Genomic DNA, 24,571 nt, shown 5'->3' on the forward strand with positions numbered 1-24,571 from the left:
CGGGACAGTGTATAATGAGGTTGATCTAACGAGGCTTTTAGAAAGAACATGTGACAGCTGCATGCCTAAACGCAAGTTCCCGGGGTGCAGCAAACCAGTGCACTAGTGGTCTGGAGAGATAGCTGCGCTCAGAAAAGCAAGTTTTAAAGCAAGAAGAACATATCAGAAGGCTCGGTAACGAAGAGGACTGGAAGAATGCCGGGAAGAGCCGCGGGTGGCAAGAGAAGCGTCAAAGAAGTTAAGGCTGGAGATCAGACGCAGCCAGGAGAGGAGCTGGAAGGACTTGTGCAAGCAGGTGGACACGGACCCCTGGGGTCTGCCCTATAAGATAGTGTCTAAAAAACTAATAGGTAGACGTCCAATTCCTGGCCTTAAAATCCCGGGATAAATGGACGCTATCGTGGATGGACTGTTCACTAAATGTCAACCTCCCAGCATTGATGTACAGCTGGAGGACTCGGACCTGCTCACTGAAAACGAACTGAGGGACGCAGGAGGTGTCTGCAAGGGGCAAAGCCCCCGGGCCGGATGGAGTGCCAGACGAAGTGCTGAGAGTGATTATTAAGCAGTGACCTCAACTTCTGTTGCCGACATTTAATAATTGCTTGATCACCGGCCATTACTATGAGAGTTGGAAATCGGCGCTCCTAGTTCTCCTTAGGAAGAGAACAAAACCCCTCGAACAGCCCTCCTCATATAGGCCGCTGTGCTTAATTAATTCGATGGGCAAATTGTTTGAAAGGCTCCTGAAAGCTAGACTGCAAGATCATTTAAATCAACAGCCGGAGATGGTATAGCAGTTCAGCAATTCAGGTTTACCAAAGGACGATCAACAACACAGACCATCGAAAAGGTTATGCAAATTGTTGAGCGTGCAGGAACGGGTCAGTTGTACAACCGTAAGCTGTGTGTGCTAGCCTCATTAGACGTGGCGAACGCTTTTAATACAGCACTATGGGAGAAAATTGATGCGGCACTTATGCTTAAAAGGGTGCCGAATTATTTAGTACGTATAATTAGATCGTATTTTGAAGGGAGAAACATTATATCAGAAGACACTCGCCGAGCTGTCACGGCTGGAGTACCTCAGGGTTCCGTGATCGGTCCACTACTATGGAACACATTTTATGACGGATTAATGCGTAGGAGGACCTTCTGTGGTGAAGAGGAAGCTCCTGACAACAGTAATTGGGAATGCCCAATTGTTATATGCTGCCCCAATATGGCACAATGCGCTTAAGTACGAGCGCAATAGGATAAAACTTAGTTCTCTCCAAAGAAAAATGGCGCTTAGGGTCGCGAGCGCTTACCGCACAGTTTCCGTTGCCGCCTTTATGGTAATCGCTGGATTAATACCAATTCATATACTAGCATTTGAGAGAGCGGAAATAGAACACGCAAGAAGGGATGGTCAGGACACGCAAACGGCGAAAAAAGAAGCCAGGGCCAGATCGATAACCAAGTGGCAAACGGATTGGGACGAATGCAAGACAGGGCGCTGGACTCATGGACTCATATCAAATGTAGACGAGTGGTACAATAAGAAATGGGGTCAGACAAACTTCCACATTACACAATTCTTGTTGGGACACGGATGCTTTAATGAATACCTCTTGAGATTCAAAAAGAGGAATGATGCGAAGTGCATGTATTGCGACAATCCTGTAGACGACGTGGAGCACACTTTCACTTGCGATAGGTGGTGGTGAGAAAGGCGTTAAATGGAAGAAGAGCTTGGTGTGGATATCTCGACAATAAGCTTGGCGCAATCAATGATGAAGTCAAAGCGGAAGTGGGACGCAGCGACCAAGTACATCACAACTGTACTGAAGAAGAAAAAGGCTGACGAAAGAGCATTGCAAGCAGCAGCGCTTTAGTAGTATAAGTATATATGTTATAGCTCGAAGAGCAAATCTGCAGGGGTAGAGCCCTGCGAGTTGTTGTAGTATTATTATTTTGTAAGAGAAAGTGAGTGGGAGATTGGCTCACCGCTTCTCATATTCGTTGTTTGTTTATCTGAATAAACGATGGTCAGCAGGGGAAAGTTGTGTGTCGCGCAAGCAAACAGTTCACCCCTGCTTATAGGTGCTAAAAAAAAAAGGTTAGGTTAGGATATCTACTCACTCAAAAGGAAAATATAACAGCTAACAAATTTTGAACGGTCAATATTGATAGAGAAAGTTCTTTCATTGTCATGATTAGCTTTATATTATGAAAAAATAACACTTATAGTACTCAGTGATGTGAGATTCAACAGGTATTTGGGAAACTTGTTATCTTACATGTCTTACAAATTCTTTTATTACGATACCATTTTTAACTTATGATGGTGCACATTTTTAGGTTCTTGTGAAAGGTAATATTCATTGCAAATTTCCAATAAAATGACTTGTTACTAAATATCGATAATTGTAGTTATAACAATCCCCATCATAAATGAGTAGTCAATAGTTATTACCAATTACCAGTAGGTAATACTGTAATATTGTAATACTAACCATGTATGATTTTCAAAATAAAAATAAATAACAACAAATCTTATTATAAAACTGAAATAATTATTTCAAGTACAGAACATAAATTACGAAACTTTTACGAAGACTCAGAATTAGCTTTATTATGTTTGCAGACATTTAATTCATTCCCAAATATCAAAAAAGATAATAATGAATTTGCTATACAAATAGTTGATCATAATAATAATAATAATGATCGTATGTGGTGTTATATTAAACTGCAAGAGGGATGTTATGAAATTAAAGATTTTAAGCATAGAGTTATGACACAAATAAATATTTATAATGAAAAATTCAAAATACGGGTAACATTTGACATTTCGTTTGATCCTTACGATTTAAGATTATATATAAAATGTAATGGAATACTACACTTTGAATTTTGACATAGCATCCCTCTTGACAATAAAAAAAATATATTATTTCTTATTTGTGTTCTGTACTTGAAATAATTATTTCAGTTATAAAAATAATAAGGTTTGTTGGGGGGAAAGAAAACTGATGTGTACACAGTAAATATTTTTGAGTAAGTGATAAAACCGATTTCGAGTGTGCAAACTCCTGTAATTTTAAAATAGGTAAATATTTTGTGAAAACAGAGAATTCGTTGACAAAAAATGTGAAATCCACCTGTAAAATGCTATGTTGTAAATATTTTAGTGTGAGTGGCACATAGGTGGACAACGAGTGTAATATCTCCCCGTGATTTTTGTTACAGTAAAATCATTGTGTTCAAGCGGGAGATCCTCTATTAAACTTTGTGAAATTACCGCGGTGGAAAAAAACGTACTGTGAAGATACAAATGTATACTACTTAAGTGTATTATTTTTTCCTTAGAATTTGAAAAAGTGATAAATACAAATAGTCATTTAAGCTTCAAAATTGGTGTTTTGAGGAATTAAATCGGAAAGTTTTGAAACTTTGCAAAAAGTTTGGTTATAGGCTACTGATTAACCAAAAAAAAAGTCACCATTCCTCCGAAGTCCGGAAGTGTCCGCCATCTTGGATTTTAAGTGCGACTTTTCAGTATTTTTAAATTATCTTTGAAAATACTAATTTTATATCAAAAATACTTCTATTCAAAAATGTAGCTGATAAAATTTTAAACAAATATGGTTTTATTTTTTTATTGTAGCTTGAATAGGTTAAGAGCAAAATTTAACCATGTATTATAATATTAAACGCGGTGCGCTATAATACTATTTATATGCTGCCCATAGGCGGCGTGCCGCACTTGTGTCCACTAGAAAACGCAATATTTACGTTTTTATATTTATTAACATATTACAAATAAACATTATTATTGATATACGCTATATTATATATTATAAATTATATCATATAATATATACAGAGTGATTGATTTATCAAACAACACTCATTTTTTTAAAAAGACGTATTGACTATTTTCAAAACTGTAGATTTACACTCGTCTTGAATTGTATATATTTTTTTATTTTTTTTCAACCTTATATTTATTAGGTAAACCACTATCAACTTTAGATTTTCAAATATTAACCTATACTTAAAATTTCATAAATTAATAAAGCTATTTTTTTTATTAATTATTACGTTAAAATTTCAAATTTAGTTTATGAGTTATAGGTATTTAAAGTTTAGATTGGCGGAGTGGTGTGGTACGAGGTTACCCCGCAAAATGTCCACTACTAAACTTAAAATACTTATAACTCATACTCGTAAACTACTTGCCCTAAATTCGATTTTTATGAATCAAAATACTAAGAAAAATATTCTGCTATGGAATATGAAATTACAATACTATGTTGTCATTCAAATAAGTAAAAAACTTAAAAAATGATAAGGATAAATAATATTTAAAAATATAATTTTTTAATAAAGCGTTGGGTTTTTAACAACTTGAAACTATGTAAAAAAATATTTTGAAAAAAGCCAATACATTTTTAAATAATGAGTGTTGTTTGATAAAAGAATCAACCTGTATACACCGCGTATTATATTTTACTAAAATATAAATATTAGTGAACCTGATCTCGTAGCTGCCGAGGCAATTTACCACCATGACTTTTATGTGAAGTTTTCTCGAATTTCTTCCATTTCAACACAAAAAAGAGGACGACCCAAGGTAAGCAATATATTAGAATCTATGGATATCATTTTTAAATATATTGAAGAGAGCGAGAAATGTCAATTTTCAATAGACGATCTTATTGAAGAACTTTATGGCCCGATAAAAAACCAGTGAGTAAATAGTTGATGGAAAAGTATAGCAGTGATATAATCATTAGTAGCGGAATATAGGTACAACGTTTTGTTTCAAATCGGTCGGTAATCGGATACTTAATGAAAATTGGTATTCAAATAGAAGTAATAACGTTGAGGAAGAACGATTAAGAATAATATACACAGCAGCAGAGATAATTAGAGAGGATATTAGGTCAGAAATACATGATCTTACTTCATATGAATATTGTTTTGATTTTTTTTTTTAATGTTGATACGGCTGTACCAAATACTCTGAAAGTATTTTTAGACGAAGTTATCATTACTAAAAAAAAAAAAAAAAAACTGAATTGACAAGAATAAGTACTGCAATAGCTCATTCAATTTCGGCTGCAACAATACCAAAATTATTCATATTACCGTTGGAATTAGGCCTTTCAGTCATGTTATATAGAAAATTTGAATCTAAAAATATTATTAATATTATGTGCAATCTTGGTTTATGCGCATCCTATCGCGAAGCATTATTATTAGAAGCATCTTCGTTGTATCATCCACAGCCAAATATTTTACCGAATTCATTTTCCCAATTTATTTTTGACAACGCCGATTTTAATATTAATACTTTGGATGGTTTAAATACTTTTCACATCATGGGTGGTATACAACGTGTGACACCTAGTAGTTCAGTTTGTCTAGTAGATAAAATAAATTGTTTGAGAATAATGCAATCTTCACAAGATATAGGAAATTTACGAAAAATAAATAGGAGGACGAGGATGAAATAGTATATGGTCCATCGTTCCAACGCAAAAAAATGAATTTTGTATAATGTGTATAATGAATTATAAAAATAATATTAATTGTAAAAAAAAAAAATGTAAATAAAGCAACTCTAATTAAAATGTTGTATTAGTTCTGTAAATTATTCAATTACTATATAATACTGTTATAAAATATCTAATATTTATATTTTAGTAAAATATAATACGCGGTGTATATACCTATATATATTATATGATTATGTTACGTCCCGACTGAACGTCATTCATACATCAACGTAGAGATGAAAAACTGATGTTTACAATGTAATAATGTCTTTATTTTCACAAGTTATTAATAATTGATACAAAAATACAGTTTATATGCTATAAAGGTGTTGGTGAGCAGTGTTACGACCTTACTCTGAAATATTGTTTTAAATGACAATGAGTGGTTTTATGACCTGTAGTTTATGTAGTTTAATTATCTACGCCTTTTTTACGATGACCTCAGCATGTTATTTTATATTAATTGCCTACTTAGTTATATCACTACTCATAGTAGAAACTTACGCTATGTTTTGAATATTGATAGGGTACGTAACAATCATATAACATTTAAATTATTTATAATATAGCGTATTTCAATAATAATGTTTATTTGTAATATGTTAATTTATATAAAAACGTAAATATTGCGTTTTCTAGTGGCCACAAGTGCGGCGCGTCACCTACTGCAAGCCTATATATAGTATTATAGTCCGCTGCGTTTAATATGGTTAAATTTTGCTCTAACATATTCAAGCTCAAAAAAAAAAAAAAATAAAACCATATTTGTTTAAAATGTTATCAGCTACATTTTTGTATAGAGGTATTTTTGATATAAAATTAGTGTTTCAAAGATAATTTAAAAAAACTGAAAAGTCGCACTTAAAATCCAAGATGGCGGACACTTCCGGACCTCGGAGGAATGGTGACTTTTTTTGGTTAATCAGGTGCCTATAATCAAACTTTTTGCAAAGTATCAAAACTGTCGGATTTAATTCCTCAACAAATCGTTAAATGACTGGACTAAAATCAATCTGTTATCAAAATATTTTAATTATCATGAACAATATTATTTCATGAAAATCATCGTGGTGGTATTGGGCGTGGAAGTTTAGGAATCACTGATTCTTTTCCGGCATATTACGTTCTGGGATTTTACATTCCAGAATATTACGGTCCGTGATATTAAATTCCGGGATCGTACGTTCCGGATTATTACGTTCTGAGGTTTTACGTTCCGGGCTTCAACTATTCCGGGTTCTTACATTCCGTAATATTACGATCAGGGATTTTACATAGGTCTTGTCCACCTGCAAGCGCCTGCAAACGGACATAGGTGAAGGCAACACTGAATTAAAATCCCCTGGCAGTAGGTAAAATGCAAGTGAAGGAAATCACTTAAAAAACCCAATATGAACGTTAACAACAGAAATATTGTTACCACCCCAGGGGCCTCGGAATCCCAGGGGTCGGCAGTAGTGGGTGGATCTGGCATAAAAACCAGATCCAACGTAGCGGGCCCACTACGGTCGTCATCCAGCGACCGTGAGGGTGCGGGGGTGGCCAGCCAGGCCCCCGCTACTCTAATTAGTACTAGAGCTGAAAAAAGTGCCAGCAGTCCATCTGACTCCTCGTCCTCACAGCAGGCTACAGCGACGCTCGAACATCTTGAGGTCCAAGATGCGGGGCTCGTCCGAATGTTGAGGGCCGAGGTAGAGTCTCTGAAGGAGATGGCCAAGCGTACGCAGGTGAAGGGGCTCAAGGAGAGCATCGATCGTGCGCTCAACATCATAGGCTCCATCGAGCAGAACAACGCCGAGCTGAGAGCTGCAAGGAGCCAGTTAGCAAGTGGAAAGTTGATGGTCGTAGACGCGAGGAAAGTGGTGACCATCCTCACGCAGAATATGAACACGGCGGTCAACGAATCCAATAAGGTGGTATTAGAGGCCATCTCAAGCGTAGGTGCAAGACTACCCGGAGGAAACGAGGCAGGCGACTACGACAGAACAGGTGGAACCGAAGTTAAAGTGGCAGTAGCCAACCTGCAAACTATGATCGAAGCGCAGAGCGCAAAGATGGACGAAATGGCTGAACGTGGGAAACAGACCAGTTGGACTGATGTAGTGAAGAATAAAAATAAGACGAAAGGCAAAGGCGATAAACCAGTAGCCAGTTCAGCTGAGAAAGCGTCGAGTCGCCGTCGGGGATCTCGTCCCCCGGCCATCCTGGTTGACGTAAGCAAGGAGGACTTTCCTGAACTGGCCAAGAAAATCCGAGGAGGTGCATGCCGAGACATTATCGGAAACCGCATTGTGGGGGTGAGGCAAGCGAGGTCCGGAGGCCTCCTCATTGAGATGCAAGGCAACTCCGAAGACGTGTCCGCGGTGAAAGCGGAGATCGCGAGAGCTGCGGGAGCCGAAATTGGGGTCAGGACTCTACAACAGAGGGATTTATTAGAGATTCGTGATCTAGACCAATGGTCAGACGGACCCGAGGTACTCGAAGCAATAGCATCGGCCACAGGATGCAATGCAAGTTCGCTAAGACTTGTCAGCCTACGCAAGCGCTTCGGTGGTGTACAGCTCGCCTTGGTCTCCGCCCCCAAGGAAGTAGCGCAGGCAATCATTAGACAAGGTCGGCTGAGGGTGGGAATGGTGAGCTGTAGAGTCAGGCATTGTGACCCGAAAGTGAGGTGCTTTCGGTGCCTGGCATATGGTCACGAAGCTAACTCGTGTCAAGGCCCAGATAGGACCAAGTGCTGCAGGAGGTGCGGACGCGATGGCCATTTCGCTAGCACTTGTGCGGCTACCCGGGATGACGCTTTATCATTTGCGAAGTCACTGTCGCCTAACAGCCCGACTGATGATGGTGACGCGAAGGGGGTCGCTGATAGAAGCAACAGCTGTAGACGGTGTGGTAAGCAAGGCCACTATGCTAAGGACTGTACAGCGGAGACGTCAGACGCAATTGCGTTCAGCAATATACTGCGCAAGGAGTCGCGGGAACACCGTGAGATGAACGTCATCAAAAATGCATATCTTTATACAGGCTAACCTCAACAGAGCTAGGGCTGCTCAAGCCCTCATCATGCAAACTATGTATGAGACCAAAGCTCAGATTGCAATAATTAGCGAGCCAAATAAAATTCCAGACACTGACGGCTGGTATGGTAGTACTGACCAATCGTGTGCAATATATTGGTCGCCAGCGGTCGATATCATTCGCCAGGGAAGGGGTCACGGCTTCGTGTGGGTAGACACCTTAGATATGCGCATCTATAGCTGCTATTTTTCCCCGAGTAAGCGCCATACAATCGACGATTACAAAGCGTACTTGGACCAACTCGGAGATAGTGTGCGTCAGGCTCAGGTCAAGGTGATCTTGGCAGGCGACTTTAATGCACATTCACCGAGCTGGGGATCTCCATATACATGCAGTAAAGGTGAAGCACTTACTGATATGGCTAGCTCCCTGCGTCTAGTTGCAATAAACGAGGGTGACGCTCTGACCTACGAACGGGGCGGACGCGCATCGCATATAGATGTGACATTTGCATCGCTAGGTCTTGTGAAGCAAATCAGTGAGTGGAGAGTGCTGGACGCTGAAATTGGCAGTGACCACAAATGTATCTTTTTCGCCTTGAAGGGAAGACCGCAGCGACCCTGTAACAGCGCCAAAGGATGGTCCTGGAGGCACATGGACGTAGCCAGACTCGAGGCCTTCCTGAACACATACTCGCTCCAAGCTGAGGAGGTATGGACTGTTGAACATGAACTAACAGCCTTCCTAGAAAGCGATTGCGATAGTTGTATGCCTAGGAAAAAGTTTAATGGCAATCAAAGGGCAGTACATTGGTGGAACCCCGAAATTGCTGAGCTAAGAAAGCTTAGCTTTCGCGCGCGGCGAGCCTACCAGAAGAAGCGCAAACGTTGTGGTGCGCGGACTGTGTGTTAGAACGTTGTGCTGCACAAGAGGCTTCCAAAGCACTGAGGGTGGCAATCAGACGTAGCCAAGAGAAGAGCTGGAGTGATCTATGCCATCAAGTCGATAGTGACCCTTGGGGTTTACCCTATAAAATAGTAGCTAAAAATTGATCGGTAGACGCCCCATACCCGGACTCAAATTACCAGGCAGGTTGGAAGAGATAATTGGTCGGTTGTTTCCTCGTTGTCCCCCACCAAGATATAACACCATCTTTCCACCAGTAATTGAACCCCGACCATTCACGACAGCAGAACTCGTGGCGGCAGGCCTAAACCTACCTAGAGGTAAGGCTCCAGGGCCAGATGGTGTGCCGGACGAGGTTCTCCGCGTCATAATTAGGACTCGGCCAGCGTTGCTACTATCAACGTGAGCACATCCGCAACCTCGGTTTAGAGCTGAGCTCTGTCTTGGGCTTCAGGAAGCACGTCGAAACGGTTAGTGACAAAGCCACGAAAACGGCTTCTGCACTATCGAGGCTTATGCCAAACGTAGGTGGCCCTTCACCTTCAAAAAGACGTTTATTAACAACAGTGGTACACTCCCAACTCCTGTATGCAGCACCGATTTGGCACGGAGCACTGCTTTATGAGAGGAACAAAAAGACGCTGAGCAGCCCTCAGCGGAAAATGGCCCTTCGCGTAGCAAGCGCGTACTGCACCGTCTCGAACGAAGCAGTCATGGTGGTTGCAGGGATCGCACCAATATATCTATTGGCAATGGAGCGGGCGGAGATAGAACGAGACAGACGGCTAGGCTTGTCATGTCATCAATCACTGCCAAGGAAAACGCAGCTGCTCGCTTGAAAGTAAAATGGCAGAGTGAATGGGAGAAGGCGACAAATGGACGTTGGACCTTTAGGCTTATCCCCATAATAGAACGTTGGAGAAACAGGAGACACGGTCAGGTCGGATTCCACCTTACCCAGTTCCTTACTGGTCATGGCTGCTTCAACGCATATCTGGAGCGATTTAAAAAGAGACATGACCCGAAGTGTTTTTATTGTGATAACCCAAACGATAACGTGGAGCACACATTTTTCGAGTGTGACAGGTGGTGGCGATGTCGGAGAGAGGTGGAAGTTGTACTCAACATCTCGCCAGTGACCCTAGAGAACCTGATGGAGGCAATGTTAGAATCTAAGGAGAAATGGAATTTAGCGGTCAACTTCATTGACGCAGTGCTTACCAAAAAGGAGGAGGACGAAAGGAACATACAGGCCAATGCGTAACAAGCTCTTTTCTATCTTAGTTAAGTTTATTACTTTTGTTGTAGCCGGAACGGCAAAGTAGTTGGGATAGAGCCCTCCTACCATGTAAATAATATGATGTAAGAGTCAGCGCTTGGGGGACTGTCCCAGGCCTTCTCAATCTAATTTGTAAGTTGTTTTTTTTAATAAACGATGGTCGATAGGAGGTAAGCAGTGTGTCGCGAAAGCTAACAGTACGCCTCCTATCGATCGGTGCCACCAGGAAAAAAAAAAAAAAAAAAAAAAAAAGGATTTTACATTCCGGATTATTACGTTCCGGACGTTTATATTCCGGGCAATTATGGCCTACCGACTAAAGACTAAAGGTCTATTTACACATTTCTTTTTTTTCAGTTATATATTTTTATCATGCTTCTATCATTTAAGGTTTTCGTTTCAATAAAAATAAATAATTACAAATCAATCTGTGTATACTAAAAACAAAATTGGATAGGTAAGTTATTTTGATTACACGAATAACCTACATCAGACTGATATTACAATGTGTTGTGCATCGAGGAAGTGAGTCCTGTATTGCCAAACTGATGCGAGGCTATAGGCCCAGAGTCCGTTGTTCATTGTGCGTACCCAACTTTTATACTTTTAAAAATATAGGTATTCTGGGAAATATTTTTTGTATAATGTATAATTTGCATTTTATATCAAAATCAATCTTGTGTGTAAATAGACAAATAATGGACATTAATTCAATACTAAATTATCAAAGGCAATAAATACATAAGTTATCAATAATTTTACTAGAATATGAACAAATTTCCGTAGTGTAAATTTTTGTAGGATTTGGGTAAGGTCATAAACTCATAACTAATAAAAAATATTGAAATTTGAAAGAAAACAAAATAACTATCTAAAAATTAACCAAGCATTATGATAAACATCAAATTATTTTTGTTATAAAAAAAATCATACTTACATAATTGATTGTTTAGTTTGTTGAAAGATTATAATATAATATAGAAATATGTACATATATTTTATTATTTTATTTCATATTAATTTATAGTCATCAGATACCAGTAGCAAGCAATGTAAATTTGCATTAATTGCTGGTCAAATTGAGTTGTCTACTCGTATAGTTCACTGTATTTTTTGATTAGTCAGATAAACTCTACTAATTGCCACTGAAATAAAATTAAAATATTTGATTCATGGTTACTATTTGTCGACAATATGTTGGTATAAATCATTTAATAAAAATAAATGAATTCTTATATATTAATATTATAGATTTAAAACTTACCACTTGTATTGAATTATACAAATAAAGTTGTCAATGAAGTATGAAATCTGATTACCATATCCATAATAATATTGGTGATTGTATATAAATATATTTTCAATTAAATTCAAATTTGTTAACCAAAATACAAAATTAAAACACAATCAAGAAATATAATAGGCATTAGGTATGCATTGGAATAATTGGCTTAAACTTTAAATTTATATTTTAAATAATACACATAATTTAGTTTTTACTTAAAACATATTCTTTGGTTAAATATTCAAAGAATAGTAATTAATAATTAATATTCCATATTTGATAATGGGAAACTAACATTAACGATTAACCAACAACCACATGTTTTTAGAAACAGTTTACCGGCATTTATTATCGTTCACTGACACTCGGTGTTCCGGTTGGAGTGGAGATGGTACACTTTTTTTTTGTAATAGACTAGTAATAGTATTGTTTATCTATCTTATTATTACCGATTATGACCGTTATAGGTATTGTTAAATTGAGAAAATATTTCGTTTTGACTTCTGGTTTTTACTGTTTGGGTTTGTAAAATTGTCCATTAGTAGTAAATTGAACGAATATTTAAGCATTAATAAGTCGCAAACGGATTACTCAAATTAAATTTTGTAAATGTTAATATTATTTTTTTCAGTATGTTTATTGTTTATAGATTATCGTTATCGAAAATAGATATTGCCATTTGAAAATTGAAAGTTTATAGTGTTTTATAAATTAAGGGAGGAAGTTAAAATTAACAAGATTGTAACACAGCGTAAAATAGTAAAACCTATAAATTAAAAAAAAAAAAATATTTTTAAATTCCTTATACTTCCCGATATATTAACTTGTTCACGATAAAAAATCACCCTGTATAGGCAGTTAAATATTTTATATTTATTTTTTAGGTCACTTTTATACATTTGTTACAAAAAAAAATTGAATTTGTAATTATTTATTTTATAGAAATTATGAAAGGAGCATATCAAGATGATAATTTGTGATGATAATGTATTGTTATATATTTTAAAAGTGTATTGTTATTAAAAATTAAATAATAAAATTATAAATGAGATAGGTAACATTAAGTATAAAAAAAAAAAAAAACACTCGTGTGGCGCTATTGTCCATGTGTACTAACCTAACCTACACTGGAGGCCTGTTTGCCTAGAATCAAAAGTAAAAAACGTCCTGTAATTTTCAAAAACTCCTAAAAAAGTTACGAAAATACAGGAATTTTTTCCCGTCATCAGTTTTAGACAAAATTAATTTTTTTTCGCTATACTTCAAAAACCAGTGTTTGGAAGGAACGAGTTCCAAAAGGAACGGATTCCTGAACGAGTTCCTTTTTTAAGGAACGGCACTTTGAACGAGTTCCTTTATATTAAAAAAGAACGAGGAACGGAACGAGTTCTTATTTTCAAGGAAAAATAACGAATTTTTGTTCGTTCCTTTCGAGTTCCAATTTACACAGATATATAAATAATATTAATTACTTAAAATATTTTTTTTTTTAGAGTAAATTGTTATCGAGTACTGAGTAGGTATCGAACTTAATTGTTAAAGTTCGTCATTAGTAATTAGTAGGTACTAGGTTCTCTTCTTTAGATTATAGTACTTACAGTTTAGTCTATTTCTATTGTTATATAATTAATTTATATTGTTTAAAAAAATAAAGATGAATAAAAAAAAAACTACAGTATATATTTCATTTATTATATGTGTATCAGTATTTATATTTTTAAACTAAATAGTAAATTATAAAATATGTACTTGTAGGTATGTTTAACTAGTATAAGTATAATTAAAAAGTAAAGTACCGACGTATGTCTATGAATGAAAAAAATGTATGATTAAATAAGAATTTTTATTTTATCTGGAACTAAAAAGGAACTCGTTACTTTTTCAAATAAACGACAAAGGAACGAGTTCCTTATTTTTTTTAAGGAACAAGGAACGGAACAAATTCCTTTTTTATTAAAAAGAACGAGGAACGGAACGAATTCCTTTTTATAAGGAACTCGCCAAACACTGTCAAAAACCAATCATTGTAAATACTTGTAATATGAAGGGCGACATTCCAAAACGCACTATTGCCAAAATTCAAACTTTTCAGGAGAGAAGAAAAACTGTTTTTGGTATAAATTCTATGTGTGAGTTTACATTGATGATTTTTATCAATATATTATAAGAAAAGAAATAACTTTGAATTGTCAAAATTTATCTTTTTCAAGTTTTAAGTTAATTAATCAAGGTTTTAAATTTACCTCTTGTGTCAAAACGAACTATTGCCAACACATAGTACGTTTTGGACTGAGTCGGGCAATAGTCCGTTTTGTAATACATGGAATCATTATCAATTCAAAACGCACTATACTAGATTTAATAAATATTAAGAAAATTTTATTGTTTGAAAAATACAAGTATATTGTATGTTATTAATATTAACCAGATACAAAAAAATATGAACAAACAAATTGTATTATTACAATTTTTTTATTAGTAATGTATTATAACAATATTTTTTATAATTTAATGACTCAAACAAATTAAAATCTTAAACCATAGTAACAAAATAAAACAATAAAATCAAATAAACTTTAATATAAAATAGTATGTAGTATGTTGAGTACCTACCCATACATTAATAGTTTTGGGTAGTGAAATACTAATAAAATAAAAAAAAAACAGTATAATAGGTACTTTATAACAATTTTAAGAAAAAATCATTTTTATAAATAAATGACTCAAACAAATTAAAATCTTAAACCATAGTAACAAAATAAAATAATAAAATCAACTTTAATATAAAATAGTATGTAGTATGTTGAGTACCTACCCATACATTAATAGTTTTAGATAGTGTAATAATACTAATAAAATAAAAAAAAACAGTGTAGGTAATACTTTATAACAATTTTAAGAAAAAATCATTTTTATAATTAAATGACTCAAACAAATTAAAATCTTAAACCATAGTAACAAAATAAAATAATAAAATCAACTTTAATATAAAATAGTATGTAGTATGTTGAGTACCTACCCATACATTAATAGTTTTAGATAGTGTAATACTAATAAAATAAAAAAAAACAATGTAATACTTTATAACAATTTTAAGAAAAAATCATTTTTATAATTAAATGACTCAAACAAATTAAAAATTTCTTAAACCATAGTAACAAAATAAAATAATAAAATCAACTTTAATATAAAATAGTATGTAGTATGTTGAGTACCTACCCATACATTAATAGTTTAAAATAAATTATAGATATGATTTTTATTTTATAGTTAATATTATTCTTACATTTTCTTTTGGTGTAATGGTATTTTTAATAAAATCTGTTGATGGCATCTCAGAGTCAAGCATTTGATAATCATCCTAACATACATTAAAAAAAAATGTATTAATATTGACTTAATTTGGTAGGTATTAAATAAAATAAATTAAATTTGTAAAATTATTATAGATAGTTTTATAAACTTTTACAAATATTAGGTACTTACATCATTTTTAGGATGTTTGGCTGGCTGACTAAATACATTTGTTTTAGATAATAACCATGAAGTTACTTTTGCCTGTAATAATCATACATTTTATTTTAAAAATGATTTATAGTTTCCAATAAAAATGTACATTAGTTACCTGACTACTATCATTGTTCGATGAATAGTCCAGTCTTCTTGACACATTTTTAAAAGTTAAGTCTTCTTGCTTTGATTAAATACAATATTATATTATAAATATATGAATATTACAATGTTAGCTAATGTAATTTAAAATGGTCATAATAATTATATTTATTATGTCATATTGTACAGGTACAGTAGTTACTGACAAAAACAAAACATTTTTTTATGACAATAAGTTGATGACAAACATTATTATATTCATAGATAATAATATGTAATAATGAAAAAGTACTTACACTTATAGCAGCAAGTACAAGTTTCTTGGACCTACGATTCATTTTGAAAATCTTTTTCTTTATTCTTTATTTAAAGGTATTTCAAAAACTAATAAATTATTTTTCATCAGTTTTATCCTTTGTGTCAAGTTTATGCAATATTATGCATAATATGTTATCAATGAACTTTTGGCGGTAAACAGCCAAATTCACAACACTTTTTGTTATCATCAAATGAAGTTAGGAATGGTTTTTTTTTTTCATCGAATTGATAAAGTTATGAACATAAAATTAGAATTAATCGTATTTACAAATTTAATACTCAAATTTATTTAAACAAAGTAAAATCGAAATTAATTTGATGGTAAAATTATCAAAAAGCAATGGCACGTTTTGGAAAATAGAGAATTGATGTCCTATGTAATTGGTATGGGAAATAGTACGTTTTGCTTTGAGATTGGCAATAACGCGTTTTGGAATGATATATGGCAATGGGACGTTTTGACGTAACAACTAGTTGAGTCCTATACTAATATTATGGGCAATAGCACGTTATGGAACAAAGTGGCAATAGAACGTTTTGGAAACTAATAATATAGGCGATAGCACGTTTTGAAACAAATACCGATTTTAAGATCGATACCACTGAAAAAATAATCGTGATATCGAAAAAACGATTCCAAATTCGTATTCCCCAGCATATTTACAATAAGAATCGATATCTAACTCGATTTTGATAAAAATGGCAATAGTGCGTTTTGGAATGTCGCCCTTCATATATCAAAATCGCGAAAATTTGCAAGGAATTATGGAGTTGAAAATCCATAAATTCGTTGTGATTTAAGGTTAAAAACCCAACAAAAGATTCTATAAATCTTTTTCTTCAAATAACTGTAAAAAAAAAATTATTCTGGAATCATAAATGAATCATACTTTTTAAATGTTGATAAAACTAAATATAAATTCCTGATTGTTATATTTTCAGATAATATGTAGTGTTAACGTTTATTAAATTACTGTGAGATGTTAGTGAACCACTCCTAATGATTTTATTATTCACAGTCCTTGCCTAATAGTAGACCTAACTTACTGGCTGATTAATATTAATGTTTATGGTTTACGTATATTACTCTTAGATATGGCAGCGATGGCTACGGTTAAACCAACATTAAATGCGCTTACATTAGTAAAAATTGTGTACGTAAGCCCGCAATCAGTCGTTGCGCGTATTTCGACCACAGTCACTAAATCCAAGTCGGCTGTGTAGATCTGAAATCTCACGTAAAACCGTCTGACCTTCTCGTCCAACCATTTCTGTTTCAGATGTTCATCGATCATAAATTTCCCGTCGGTTAAACCACCTGTTAAATATAGCTCATAACCTGCCTCACCGTCGGTTGCAATCCAATTTTCTGCAAAATGTTTATATAACGTCAAATATCCATTTTTTTTTGTATTAACTATAGCAATTATGCCTATCAATTCTATCATCAATAGCGTAACCATGATTTTAGGATTGGGTACGGCTTTCAATAAATATTTGAATATTGAACAAATTTTAAAAGTTTGAATAATTTACATTTATCATGTAAGAGTAATTAGCACGTGCGTGAAGTTTTGGCACCCCGACTTTATTGTATTGTCTTTAAACTAATACCATTTTTTTTGCAAATTAATGGCAACAATTTGTAATACCGAAAAAAAATATTGCAACACATTTTTTACGCCCGTAGAAATAAAATTCACTCGGTGTGCCAAAATCACATTGCACCCAGACTCTGTCATATTACCTTCAAACTTTTATCATTTTTTTTTGCAAATTAATTGCAACAATTTGCAACAACAAAAAACAAATACGTTTTTTACTAATCTGCAAACAATTTCAGAACAATTTTTATCAAGAAAAAATTCAAATTTTATGTTTTCAATTAGAGGTGGTGTATTTATTGAATAGTTCTTTCGTTAACGATCTATAAAATATGTAGAAATGTAATACATAATAGTTAATAAGATCTAAATTTCAATATCAAAATACATTTGATTTGAACATAAAATACAACTAAAACATTAATCTAGGTTTTTTCATGGGCACTTAACATGATAATTTTATATTATTCTCATCAGAGTTGGAAATACATACAATATTATGTTAAAAACCGATTGTACTTAATTTATATAATATTGAAAAAAATTGTTTAAAAGTGTATATAAAATAATACAAATAATAAATGCTAATTAATGATTATTAAAATATAACGTAACCTATTATTATAAATTTATAATTATTAATGTTATATGTAAATCAGCATATGTGGTCTAACAAACTTATTGATATTTTTTTTAAATATCATTATGATTTTCCCAAGTTTCCCCTCTTTTTATGTATGACACATAGTGATCATTACCATAAGCTATAACGCCATAGAAGATGAATCTAAAAATATAATTCAAAAATAATATTATAATTGGTATAGCTAAACATACCTAGGTACTTAAAATAATTTGGTAGTTCATCAAAAGTTTTTTAATAATTTAATTTGTTTACCTTATATTATGAATCAGGAGTGTTGGTGAGAAATCCATTAATGAAAATAATTGTTCATTATCCCCTAGAAAATCAGTTTCCACAAAGATATGTTCTTGAAAAATTCTAGTTGTTTCGACATTTCCATTTGTTTATTTTTTTTTATTTTTTTCAGCAAAATCAATATCATAATTTCAATACAATAATCAAATTTCAAAAGTTAAATTATTACAATAATAGTGATAAGAGCTGATACGTATACCAACTTAGCAAGCTCGTTTCGTGGTATACGGAGTTTCTATACATATTACTTATATAATGTAATAAAATAAAATGTCATGTGTCTTATACGATTGAGAATGATGTATTTTACTTCTCTAAATAAACATTATCTTATAATTCTATAACTAAACGATACTAATAGATAATCATTTATATTTACACATAGATACTTTTTAATAATTGATTTTTACACACTTTCTCATCTAGGTCATTTACTATTTTAGTAATTATATTTTTTACATTGGTTTTATTAGAATGATTTTCACATTCATACTTTATTTGACTCTTTACATCATTTCCTAAATTGTTGAATATAGTTTTGACCATATAATCGGGAGCACTTTTTGTACTGGATAATGATATATAAGGTAATTTTATGTTATTACCTGTTGTACTGTCTATTATATCTGTAGTATTAAGTATCTGCATTTGAAATGTTTTTATAAGTGTTTGTTTAATGTATAATTTATAGATTGATAGTATGTTAGTATTTTTAAAAATATCTATTGAAGGGTATGTTGGCGGTAACGAGTAGGCTACTTTTATAATAATTTTCTGCGCAATATATACCGATTTTATGTCTGTTCTGCTGGCGCTTCTCCAGCATGTTATACCATATCATAAGAGTGAGTTACATAATGCCATATAAATTTGACATACCAATGATTTCTTAAGAAAGCGAATTTTATAAAATAAGGAAATTAATCTCCGGATTTTATTTTTGATAAATTCTATATGCTCAGACCATTTCAGCTCCTGATCCATTATGACTCCTAAATATTTAAATTGTTGTACCATTTTAAGTGGTTCACAATTACAGATTGTCTTATTTGCGGAACATTGATGTAATATGAAGTTCACTCCAACTGGAAGCTGTGATCTTTTTGTAACTATCGGCATGCATACTGATTTATTTACATTAAGTGATAATAAGTTTTTTTCCATCCAGTTATATACTAGTTGTAAGTCAATTTCGAAAATTTCTATTAATTTTGACCAGTTTTCTTCGGTATTATAAGAGCTATATCATCGGCAAACATGAATAATTTACCTTTTAATGATGAAGCTGGTATATAGTTAATATAGATTAAAAATAATAAGGGGCCTAATGACGTTCCTTGTGTTACTCCATAATCTTGGACATAACAATAGTCACTATAATAGGATCCAATAGTGGTTAATAAGTTATAGTGGTAATAGTATCGAAACCTATTTCTTTTAACTTATGTAGTAATAATTGTCTACTAATTGAATCGAAAGCTTTTTCTAAGTCTAGAAACGAAATTAGTATTTTTTTTTTTATTGTCCCTCTTGATATGTAAAAAAATTGTTAAATCTATTAAAGCGTCCTCTGTTCATAAGTTCCTTCTAAACCCATATTGTCCTTTAAATATTATTTTATCACTTTCTAGATATTCTAAGAGTTGGTGTTTTATTATTTTTTCAAGGATTTTGGCTATAATACTAAAGAAATGGGTCTATAATTTAAAAAATCAGTTTATCTCCGCTTTTATGTATTGTTACAATTTTAGACATCTTCAATTCATCAGGTACTAACCGTTGACTATACTAAAATTAATTATATGAACGACAGGTGGGATCACATTGTCTCCTATTTGTTTGATAAATCAAGCTGTATAACCATCCGGACTTGGTGCTGAGTTTTTATTCAATTTATTTAATGTATTTATGACTTCATTACTATCAATGGCATTTAATTTAAATACATTTTGTTTATTTGATATATTATTAATTTTTGTTCCTAAATTACACTGTATGTTATTTACACTATTGGAGAAATTTAATTTAATCTTTTAACAGTTGTTGCATAATATCAGTTAACTATATTTAAGTAGTCTTTTGGTGATGATGTTGGGTATTTATTCTCAATTATATCGTTAATTGGAAGCTTATGCGAGATTACTTTTCTAGATGTTAGTTCATTAATTACTTTCCAGATTTCTCATCCATTACCTTTACATTTCTCTATTTTATTTATATAAAATTGTTCTTTTGCCTTCCGAATTAATGTTGTTAGTTTATTTCTATATGCTTTACACTAATTTAAGATTTGTTTTATCCCTCTTAGTTTTCATATTAAGTTTATCTCTATTTTTTATAGATATTACAAGACCATTAGTTATCCATGGTTTTAGCTTACGATTTTTCGTACCCGTATGATGCTTTGAAACTATAAAGTTATTTACAGTATCTAAAATATATCCATTAAAATTACTTAATGCCGCCGAGAGATTACTGGTTTCAAATAAACCAGTCCATTCGTTGATAGATAATAATTGAAATACTTTATTATAGTTTATATATGATGCAGTATTATTAGTTCTACTATCTATATTATGTTTTATATAATTCGGCGATATTATCAAACAACTTATGATTGTGTAATGATCCATTATACTGGTTTTAATTACAACAGTATTAAGATGCACATCTCTACTAAGTAAGTGATCAATACAGGATTTGGTTTTATTTACCTCTCTAGTGTACGTACAGATTTGAGAGATAAACCCATTTGAGGATAATATATTTAAATAATTTTCGGTTGTAACGTCACAAAATTTTAGGCCTCCATTAATATCATTAGTCATTGAACACACTTTTCCCCACAATAATTATATCATCATACCTATCGGTCTGTGACCATTACCTTAATGGTATTCTTATTATCACAATAGCGCGTTGCGATTAAGACGAACAATAGTCACGTTATATACTCACTGTCCTCCAACGCCTCTTCAACATAGTGTCCGGCAAACTGTCTCAGCTAGTGCGCTCAAGGCTGAAAATAAGATGTTGAAGGGTGAGGTCGAGTCACTAAAGGCAATCAAAGAGTCAAAACCTGCGACTGCTTACTCGGCAGCAGTGGCTAAACCGGGGCCTTCCAATCAAAAGGCGATCGATGCTGAGTTCCCAACTCTTCCGCGCAGTCAATCAGTAGCCAAGCCCCGACACGCTCTCGGTCGAAGAAGGGTAACCGCAAAGCTGCTATGCAGAAAGGCCCGCGCTTTGAAATTGTGCGTTCTGGCGACAAAGACATTGAGACCACCAAGAAGGAAGTGTGGAAGAGCGTAAAGGGTAAAACCAATTGCCCCCGAATCAGTGCTATTAAGGGTCGTAATAACCTGATAATCATACCGGTCGATGATAACACGTTGGAGGTGTTACGGTCAGTTGGAAATGTAAGGGAGCTGGGTCTTAGGCTACCCAGAATTATTATTTATGACGTGGAACCCAAATTGTCAGAGGCTGATGTCGCCTCGGGGCATTGGAAATACAAACGTCTCATACAGAACTGGTCCACGGAACCGTGATGTTGTCCACTGGGTGCCCGAGACGACCCCAGATGTACAAAAGAGCCTTTATCGGCATGACTCGCTGCAGAATAAAGCTCTCACGCAACAGTCACGCAGTGTTTTAGATGCCAGGGCTACGGCCATACGGCGATAAAGTGCTTTGCTACTGAACCGAAGTGCAAGAACTGCTCGGGCGAGCATGACTCGCGAGAATGTGACATCGAGACGGTGAAGTGCGCCAACTGTAATGGGCAGCACAAATCCACCAGTAAAGCATGCAAAGTCAAAGACCATGTGTCACTTTCTGCCATACGGAGAACGGACTTCGGCCAGCAATGACCAGGGTCATACGTATCGTACAGCACAATGCTAACAGACAGAGACTGGCCTGCCACCAGCTAAGGGAATTTTGCACGAACACTATAGTAGATGTAGTCCTCATCCAAGAGCCAGTTATGGCCGGCAATAAGGTCGAGGGCTTCGAAAATTGTAGACAAGTCCACAACGGACAACATGCCGGTGCGGCGATCTAATTTAATAAACAACAAAATACGGGCAATTGAGGTAGCTTGCCACTCAAGTCAGCATGTGATAGCGGTAAAAATCAGCCAAAGTTCTGATACCAAGGCGATCATCATAGTATCGGCATATTTCAAATATAACATGCCTACCCACGGCTTTATAGAAAAACTCAGGGCGATCCTGTACGATGAACCCCGCACTCTCATTGGAGCAAACGTCAATGGTCACTCCATGTTGTGGCACTGTCCAACCAGGAATAGTAGGGGTCTATTAATGGAAGAACTGATATGGACTATGACCTCACGGTAGCAAACAGGCCGAACAATAGGGCAACATATAATCGAGAAGGCATGGGGTCGTCCAATATAGACGTGACATTGCTCACTCCCCAGATAAAGAACTGCATAATTAGTTGGACAGTCACTGATGCAACTGATAGTGACCATAATGTCCTATCTTTCGAACTTAAACTTGGCGAAAGAGCCGCGCGTGACATAGAAGAAATTCGTTTTAACACTATAAAAGCTGACTGGGACAAGTTCACCAACAGCTTGATCAGGCTGAAAGCGACGATTGATACGTCCACAATCGACACGCATACTCAAACATTGATAATGGCAATATAGGGAGCGGCGACTGAGTCCATGTCACGTTTCCGCACTACAGGCAGTCGCCCAGGTAGGCAGCCCTGGTGGAACGATGAATTGACGACCCTGAAAAGAAACTTGGCCAAGATGAGACGCCTTGGGAAGAATCACACGGATAGGCCGGCATATAGTATAGGTCACGTAACCAATACTTAACAAAACTAAGACTCTCCAAAATGGCTGCATGGCGTAAATTTGCTGGCAGCATAAACGATAATGTCTGGGGATAGGCCTTTAAATGGGCAAAAAGTGGCTCGAAGGTGAAGACGGTCCCGACGACCATGAAAAGGTCAGATGACACATATACGAAGACAGTTGGGGAAACGGCGGAGCTGATATATCGACGGCTACAGGGAAAAAGGGCGTAAACGACATTTTCGTAATTTTACAGGAAAGCCAAAATAAAAATACAATACATTTTTCTGTCCTATTCTATCTAAATATCACTTACAAGTATAATTCTTGTATCAATCTATTAATTGATTATGTTTCTAATGTATTTTACTTACAACTATGAAATTTACCGCTAATTACGGTAAAAATTACCTTATAAACGATAATAAAGGCGCTTACGCCCATTGTTTCTCAACTTACCTGGTCATTGTTGGTTACGCCTGAACTCGTGAACATATGATTTAATATTAATAATTCAATAAAAAGTATTCAAAATAAAATTAAATAACATGACGTATTTAATTATTACATAAAAAAAAAAACAGTAAAATCTTTCTTAAAATAAAATAAAACATCTCTTTTTAGTAAAAAGTATTCGAAATAAAATTAAATAACATGACGTATTTAATTATTACATTAAAAAAAACAGTAAAATCTTCCTTAAAATAAAATAAAACAACTTTTTTTTAGTAAAAAGTATTCGAAATAAAATAAAATAACATGACGTATTTAATTATTACATAAAAAAAACAGTAAAATCTTCCTTAAAATAAAATAAAACAACTTTTTTAAAAACAAATCGATATAATTATAATAGTAACCAACTAAGTTATAATACTTAATGATGAAATGAGTAAATAAAATTTGATAATTTATCAGTCTTATTTTAAACTGTCAGTTTCATCTTCCTCGTCAGTTTCTTGTAAACAGTCTTGGATTTTTGTACTATTTCTCATTTGCAGATACTCCTCGTGAAACTCATTAGGAATAATTCCAGATGTACACAATTTAATAAGATCATTATATTTTTCTTTCGAGATTGCAATGGTTTCTTTATACAACTTTTTTGCAATGACTTCTGTAGTGGACCGAGATTCTTTCTTGTTCTGACCGCCTTTAAGTTTTAATGTTTTTGGTTCACAATCAGGATTATAATATGAAAAATATGCATGGATATTTAT

General features: G+C 34.0%; 1 protein-coding gene and 1 long non-coding RNA gene across 2 annotated transcripts in view; both read right to left on the reverse strand.

Annotated features, from left to right (window-relative positions):
- Window positions 1–24,571, reverse strand: part of LOC149054621 (polycystin family receptor for egg jelly-like) — a 266,701-nt gene that overhangs the window by 14,159 nt on the left and 227,971 nt on the right. The window contains exon 31 of the mRNA XM_089230158.1: window positions 17,110–17,339. Coding sequence (XP_089086284.1) covers window positions 17,110–17,339 — 230 coding nt within the window. The remainder of the gene's footprint in view (window positions 1–17,109; window positions 17,340–24,571) is intronic.
- LOC149054623 (uncharacterized) lies at window positions 14,840–16,692 on the reverse strand. Its single transcript, XR_016192258.1, has 3 exons — window positions 15,666–16,692; window positions 15,527–15,598; window positions 14,840–15,401 (listed from the first exon to the last, which is right to left on the reverse strand). It is a non-coding gene; the product is annotated as an uncharacterized LOC149054623 (long non-coding RNA).

This window comes from Diuraphis noxia, unplaced genomic scaffold (genome assembly GCF_037042655.1).
Source record: "Diuraphis noxia isolate RWA-SAM2 unplaced genomic scaffold, SU_Dnox_SAM2 contig0006, whole genome shotgun sequence".
Taxonomy (NCBI): Eukaryota; Metazoa; Arthropoda; class Insecta; order Hemiptera; family Aphididae; genus Diuraphis; species Diuraphis noxia.